Consider the following 8,397-nt stretch of genomic DNA (forward strand, 5'->3'; position numbering starts at 1 on the left):
TATTTATGACTAAAAAGTCAGTCTTATGACGGAATCAATATCCGGACTCCTTTTTTGTCGTTTTTCTGCAGAAATAACTCAATTTGAATAATCATAAGAATGGATGACAAATGCGACTATGCATGTTACCTATAGAACACAGAGGCATGATGATTAATCTATCGTTGAAGGAAGCTTAAGAGAAGCGACACACAAAATGAAGTCTTCTCGTTTAATAGTATAGATAACAGGTGAAATCAAGAGCTTAAGACCAGTAGATATATTTGTTTTAAACTGCGCATGTCTTGTATACATGTTTTATTTTTAATTTCCAGTCAGCCAGGTATTAGGGTTTGGTTTGATGAACGCCGAAAGTATGGTGAGCTATGGTAAAAACTGGGTACCTGTTCCAATACAACAAACTTGTATCTTATCAAAAAGGACTCCATCTATGTAAGTATTTGTCTTACGTATACACTGTGTCTTACACTGCCTTACAATGTGGTTTGTTTTGAGTGTTTATATGTCATTATTTCAATGACAGACCTTCTAAGCAGCATACTTTGTGCAGTTGACATAAAAGAGGGACGAAAGATACCAAAGGGACAGTCAAACTCATAAATCTAAAACAAACTGACAACGCCATGGCTAAAAATGAAAAAGACAAACAAACAACAGCACACATGACACAACATAGAAAACTAAAGAATAAACTCCACGAACACCACCAAAAAACTAGGGGTGATCTCAGGTGCTCCGGAAGGGTAAGCAGATCCTGCTCCACATGTGGCACCGGTCGTGTTTTTTATGTGATAACAAATCCGGTAAATAGTCTAACTTTCTTGAATATAATTTTCCCAATGAAATCGTTAAGGTGTTTAGGTGTAGGTTTAAGGTGTAGTGGTGTATATTGTAATGATTATTGTGAAAAATAAAAGTGCATGGAATTGGGTTTGGTGCTTAAACTTCAGTTTGTTTCATAAAAGATGTATTACAATGTGCTTGTCCCTTAACACGTTATATTGCGGATAATTTAAATTACAAGTCGTTTGTTATTGAAATGGAAAGTGAAACAGTGAATTGTGTATTGATGTAAAGTGAACGGGGTAATGATGTATGGTATCAGTGTAATATTTGATTTAGCTGGATAGATGTTAAATCTGATATATTTTTTTCCCAAATGCGACCTACCGAATCAGACTTTTTACTAGGTTTGTACTCACATGAGCAACAGAAAGTTTGCGACATATGAAGCAAGATATGTTAACTTTTAGTGCTGACATGAATTGTCATTGATATGGTTATATTTATACATTTACTGTTAACAATCTTTTGAATTTTGGAAATACTAAGGCTTTTCTACCTCAGGCATAGATTACCTTAGCTGTAATTGGCAAAACTTTCAGGAATTTTGGTCCTTAATGCTCTTCAACTTCGTTCTTTATTTGGCATTTTTAACTCTTTTGAATTCGAGCGTCACTGATGAGTCTTTTATAGACGAAACGCGCGTCTGGCGTATATACTAAATTTAGTCCTGGTATCTATGATGAGTTTATTCCTGACCACCTCAGATAATCCCTGGTTTTTAGTTGGGTCAGTACTTCGTATTGTATGTTGCGTTATGTGCAATATTTCTTTGTGTTTATGAATTTGGATGTCCTTTTGGTATCTTTTGCCTCTCTTTTAATCGAAAGTTTTTCTGAATATATCGTTTTAAGACAAACTTGAAAGTGTTAATCACACAGACAGATGTTTTTCATTTTAATAATGCATTTACTATTAAAGCAAGTAAAAGGAAGGTTATGAAGTAACATCGACACGACGAACCACTTTGTATACGTCTGTAATAAAAACATAAAAATTGTCAGAAACATTGGTTTTCTTTCGAAATGGACTTGGTAATTAAACGGTCTGCTAAAATACATTACTTATTAAATTGTAAACATTTAAAAAAAAAGTGGTTGTAAATACACCGTTCTATTTTGATGTTTCTGAAGGTAATTTATAATTTTGTCAAATGAACTATTGTTTGTTCTATATATAATGGAAGTTAAAAATAAAATTGCTATCTTACAAAAAAAGGTTCTCTTTTAAAGTTCTAAAATGTCTTTATTTCTATATGTATCTTTTAGTAAACTGTTGTTATGCTTTCAATCGTGACTTTAATAAATTCTTAACTAGAATTGTTCTTGAAATATGTTTTAATATACAGTTCTCGCTTTGTCCGCTCACTCGTTCGAAAGTACAGTACAGGTAACACGCCTTTCATACAACATGTTTATACTGTAATTTAGATTGTAAAACGATATCTACCAGACTATTTTCATTTCTTACAGGAGCACCACTACAGCGGTATCTGATTCAATTATTGTAACATCTCGTGATTGCTCGTCCATTAACTATCTGGAACATGTGCAAGTTGACATTACATTCTCATACTCAAGATTTAGAGGTGCAACGCAGTTATATTTGGTATCTCCATCTGGTACCATTAGTCATTTGCTGCACTACAGATATCAGGACGAGGTCGACAACACAGCAGCCGGGAACCAAACATGGACTTTCATGTCAGTACATTTTTGGAAAGAAAATCCCATCGGACGCTGGCACCTGGAAATCACTTCCTATGTGGAAACTGTAACAGGTAAACAATATCATTGTCTAATGTCCTAATTTTAATATGATAGTGTGACACAATATTGTCCTCGCTTTAGGGATTTCTTGATTTAAACAATGGATTGTTGTCAGTTTCTCCAACTCATGTTTTGTGTGGTCTCATGTATTTTCAATTTCAACTGTCATTGTAAAGCATGCACATTTTAGTTATGTTATCAATATTTGAGGTTTATGGAAATATCTTTATAATTCAACATGACAGCACAAATAAAATATCATATTGGTTTACGGCTGAAGATCATTACACTGAGGTAGCCCATCATCACGTCCGTGATTGTGTCTTTGGAATTTTTTTTATCGACAAATACGGTCATGGAAAACATTATAACGCAAAGGGAAGGTACAATATAATGCCTTAATCAATTAGCTTACAGTTATTCGGACAAGTCTATATTGGCGATTGGAATTAAAATAAAATTATTGATTGTAGACAGTGTTTTAGTGAATATTTTGTATATTGAACCTAACAGTTTTCATCAATCATTTGTCTTATTATATATGTATGTGATCTTGTAGTAACCTTGAACAGTTGGACACTTAATTTCTTCGGAACATCAACAGATCCATGGCCAAGTAAGTTAACTAAAGCAATGCAGAAACAAACTATATCAAACAGAAATTTACAGTTTGCATTGCCGTAGGTATTTATAACACGAGAAAGTATTATAAGATTTTAACTTATAATGATTTATTCTATTCAAAGTTGATTAAAATACTAAAGAAAAGATTTCTTAAATTCCATTTTTAATTTTCGAGTAAACCATAATAAAAACCTGAATACATATTACCCGCAGGTCGATTGTTTCCAACAAATGTTCGCTTGATTAATTAATATAATTCATGGAAGTCGACATCACGAGAAACATGTTTTACAAATACGAATATATTAAAAGTTGCTCAACTTTTCTAAGTTTTCTTCAACTTAAGGAAAAGTTCTTTTAATTCTTGTTCGTCAGATGTATCGTGCATATACATGTCCAAGACAATTTGTTACCTGATCTTACATCGTACGTTACAAATCAAATAAAAAACAAATTTGCTTGTTTTCCTATTGTAATAGCTCCTTCGTTAGCAACACCATACTGCAATGTCACAAAAATGAAATAAAGAGTCTTATCAAAATGAATCTTAGTTCATATGTGTCGATTTGAACATGTTCACGACGTCAACTTAACATTCAAACCAAACGAAATTCTGCAATATTCGTAAAGTCCATTTTAAAAAAGATTGAATGATTCTACTAGGTATATATCGGTTTCATAGTTCAAAATGAAAGTTCCTGTCATATACTATCTTAAGGCTGTCGACTTGAAAAACTTTTTTTTTTTCTTAAGATACATAGTTCATGGATATTTTTAGCGTTATTATTATAACGTATAAATTTGTATAAAATTATTATAACTCATATCATTTCTTTACTTCTCAAATCGATGTTAATAAAGTGAATGTTCAATAAATAAATGATTAGAAATTAACTGGATTTCTTAGTCATTTAGTCATCTTGGGCAATCAATATGTCTAATTTTAAAAATTAATTGTTTTATTGTTTAAACTGTTGGGCCGTCTCTTATTCTAAACTGACCCTAATAATATTATATCATTGTCATCAATTGAATTTTAGATAATTTGAAATGTTTTGTAGGTATTGGACAATCAAGCACAGCTACTACCAAAACTACAACAGAACCAAAGACACAAACCACAACAGTAGGTAAAACAACACGTAGTACAACTAAACTTAAAACTAAACCTACCACAGCAAGTACAACATTGGTGTCTACATCAAAGGATGCCAATGGTTCAATAGCTAACAGTAAGTATCAATGCTTTGATTTTTAAGCATTTAATATCAAAACGCTAAGATAAAGATAACAATGAGAAACAGACTGATCAAAATGAACAAGAATTCTAAGATAAACGCTCTCAAGATTTAAAACGTACAGAACTAATGGCTTAGAATAGAATGTCTGCTTTAAGAATTTGACCATAAAAAACACCTGCTGTTCTTAAACGGCATTACCATGCCTTTAATTGCGTTCGCAAGATGCGATTCGTCTACAAAACATTCATCTTTTAGTGGAGCTAGAATAGAAAAAAATGTGAGTGTCAATTACAGAACAAGTCGAAGCGTATTATTATCGATGTGAACTGGTACTTAACAAGAACATTGATATAATGCCTTAAACAAATCAGTTGTATAAACATATCTCTTGATATGCTTGTGGATTATTTCAATTGTATCAATGATTCACGTTAATATCATTTACAATTTTGGTTCCTTTTATGGTAGAATAAATTCGTAAAATCAGCAAAAACAAGGCCTGGCAAAACATTCCATGTTAGCGAATGAGTATTTTGTAGAGGTGAAATTAATACTGTAAATTTTTTAAATGTAAAGGTGCTCAATTGCATGTCATATTGTAAAGGTGATTTACTGATTGCAGGCAGTTGTGCTTTGATGGTTTTGTAGATTTTCTTGATGAAGTCAGCACTGAAGATCATTTTCCAATCAGCATTGTGGTATTATTATCAATTTAAAACGATTATTCATTCTAGCTTACAATACCAATGTTCCGATGATTGCCAGTATTATTGGAGCCGTTATTGCAATTCTAGCACTTGTTGGAGCAGTGTTTGCTACTTATGCATTAATGAAGAGCATAAGGAAGTACGTAAGAATTTTATTATCTTTATACATTCAAAAATGCATGAGATGCTGCCTTCAGCAGAAGCCAACACAAAATGGTTTAAAAGGTTGTAATAGGCGCAGTCAAGTATAAAAAGATAACACAAAAAAAAACATGTTATGGTAAGAATTATTGTCAATAAGACTGTTATCCTTAAATACTACAAACAGAAGAATGGGGTAATGGCAATATCACCTTATGACCTTCAACATTGAGTGAAGCAATAAACCGCATCTTTTTAACAAATTATATGTAATAATTCAAATCAAAAAAGATCAATGAACTGATTTATCATACAATAAAGAATACAAATCATATGGCAAACAGTAATCAACGACAACTTCCGGTTAACATGTTCTGGTTTGTTACAAGAACCTCAAGAATATAGCTGGATTTAACACATTTTTGTTACGTCAACCTTCCCTCAACCCGGTGCAAAGATACAACAACACAACTTATATCAATTTTTTAATGAGACAAGATTCTTTGTCATATTCTTTTATGCTACTAAGGTTTATATGAAAGTAAAAAAAACATTGAATTCTTAAAAACTGTATTTGTAGACAACAACATATCATGCCAATTTGAATAGGTTTTTTTTTTTGTTAGTTGGACACATACACACAGGTAAGATAACCTGGAAACTTGTCATCAATGAAATTGCAACCAACGATGAGACACGCAAATAAAAAAACAGAAAGCATTCCTGTTATCGTATGACCTTAAGGGGAATACATGTTGTTCCTAATATTTCTTTTTCTTACTGTTTTTAGACTTGAAACAAAGAAGCAACGCAAGTCAGAAATCCCAAACTTGTATATGTATGACAGGGAACAAAATCAAGCTGTTACACAAATATATGGTAGACGAATAGATGTGTATTAAACTAACTAAAAGCCACAAAGCTTAAAAATGTACATTGCCTTTGTGCATTGCCAGATAATCAGTAACAAATAATTCGAATTCATCAGAGAATTTATTCAGGATTAATTTGCATATTGCTATGTACGATCATCATGTATGATTCTTCAAGTACTCTGTTTACCTTCACATTTTATAAGACTTTAAAGTTTCTGAGCAGGATCTGCTTACCCTTTCGGAGCACCTGAGATCACCCCTAGTTTTTTGGTGGGGTTCGTGTTGTTTATTCTTTAGTTTTCTATGTTGTATCGTGTGTGCTGTTGTTTGTTTGTTCTTTTCATTTTTAGCCATGTCGTTGTCAGTTTGTTTTAGATTTATGAGTTTGACTGTCCCTTTGGTATCTTTCGTCCCTCTTTTGTATACTGATACTTCATACACTAGACTATTTTTGGAAGAAAATGTCTTACTGTCATCAATAAACTTTTATAGTAATTTTCTATTTGCAATACGTGTCTGAATATCGTTCTAAGTATCAATCTTTGTAATAGGGAGTCACCTTGATTGAACTCTGAATGTAAGTTTTTACTTCTTTATTTATATGTTGACCCCTGTGATGTGTTTGTTAACGTCTAGATGTCATGATTTTTCTGTAGATCTCTTTCGTTGATCTCATGATTCTAGATGGTGTGTTTCTTGTGTAGCTATAGATGTCTTGAAATATATAAATAATGACTACTGATGCAAAGTGACAACGTTTTTAAAAGCAAAAATAAAATGAAACCCTTCTACAATTTATTTGAAAAAAAAATAAAAAGTTGCATATGTAATATCCTACATTGAAATTAAAGGCTAAACCAAGTATATCAAAAAAGAAGTACATACAACTCAAATATATTGTGTTGTACAAGTTATTATTTTTTTCTCAACAAAATTTGTACAAGTAATTCCTGGTACAACTATATTAGTACAGGTAATAACTGGTATGATGGCATCATACAAGTTATTACTCATACAAAGTTTTTGTACAAGTAATTACCTGTACAAAATAATAAAATGTACACGACATATATATATTTGTGATGCTATCTCATTTATGTACTTCACATTTCTATGTATTTAGACTTCATGACATATTTTGGTGATACGACTGGCGAATATTTATCCAACGGTCGACTCTTCTGATGGCATACACTATAACCATTTGCTGTCCTAAATTGAAGACTTGAATTTGAACAAACGTGTGTTTTAAAATATGTTGTTTTTTTTATTTGTTTGATTGCAAATTTAAACCATAAATTGTATTTGTTTTTTTAAATATGTGTGTTTGTGTATATGATACATGGTATGATATACAAATATTGTTAAATATTTACATCGTATATTTTTTTTATCTTTTTTTATATCTTAATTTTTAATTTTTTTATATTTCTTCTTTTGTCTTTTTGTTATAATTGCTTTCTTATAAATATAACTTATGCATACTTGAAACTGTTTGTAAATATTCCCTTATATTGAACAAAGTAGCAAAATAATAAATAAATTCGTGTTTTGTTGTCTTGTTAAAGTATTTTTGTGATTTGTAATTAAATTCACAAAAACAGTTAGACACCATGATCAATCTTCATAGAAGCCTTGAAACGATACCAATATTTAGTCGGATCGACAGAATCATAAGACATGTAAATAGAAGTCATGACGTCAATTCAAGCTATTGGTATAATTGTTTTCTGCTAAACAGTAACTATTTATCAAAGACATCATGATAGAAAATACTAGCGCTGAATCAACTGGAAGATATTTACTCCATAACCAGGCGCTTATAAATATTGCTACATTGAAAAAATGTTCCCAATTGGAGAGCTGAAGCCATCTGTATCGTTGAAACAAATGCTGTTCTCAAACGACCATCATTGTCATTTTCTAGATACAAGTCAAAATATGAGACAGACTTAATTCGTTTTATTATTCTTTCGCAACTCTAATATGAAGTTAAGCTGATATGAATAAAGGAACAAATCGACAGGATTAGGTGCACAGTTAGACGTAAGAATTCCGATCATTCTCGCAACGAAACAAATATGTTGTCCATCAAGAAATCATACATCTTGATAACATTTTAAAAAACGATATTTGAATAAGTGTTATCTATTGGCACAGGACAGTTTATCCAGCCCTTAAACTAAATATTTGTTTC

The 8,397-nt window shown here is 31.5% G+C and overlaps 1 protein-coding gene across 1 annotated transcript; it reads left to right on the forward strand.

Annotated features, from left to right (window-relative positions):
- Positions 1–278: 278 nt before the first annotated feature.
- On the forward strand, positions 279–6,930 carry LOC143069469 (furin-like protease 1). Its single transcript, XM_076244117.1, has 6 exons — positions 279–432; positions 2,316–2,623; positions 3,172–3,228; positions 4,298–4,468; positions 5,212–5,323; positions 6,116–6,930. Exons 1-6 carry the CDS (start codon positions 341–343, stop codon positions 6,225–6,227), a joined length of 852 nt encoding a protein of 283 aa, XP_076100232.1. The 5' UTR covers positions 279–340; the 3' UTR covers positions 6,228–6,930.
- Positions 6,931–8,397: the final 1,467 nt, after the last annotated feature.

Source organism: Mytilus galloprovincialis, chromosome 3 (assembly GCF_965363235.1).
Source record: "Mytilus galloprovincialis chromosome 3, xbMytGall1.hap1.1, whole genome shotgun sequence".
NCBI classification, from domain to species: Eukaryota; Metazoa; Mollusca; class Bivalvia; order Mytilida; family Mytilidae; genus Mytilus; species Mytilus galloprovincialis.

Coding starts and splice junctions, on each gene's coding strand:
- LOC143069469 (XM_076244117.1), top strand. CDS start 341: ATGAACGCCGAAAGTATGGTGAGCTATGGTAAAAACTGGGTACCTGTT. Junction 2,624..3,171: donor CTATGTGGAAACTGTAACAG/GTAAACAATATC, acceptor GTGATCTTGTAG/TAACCTTGAACAGTTGGACA. Junction 4,469..5,211: donor CAATGGTTCAATAGCTAACA/GTAAGTATCAAT, acceptor TATTCATTCTAG/CTTACAATACCAATGTTCCG.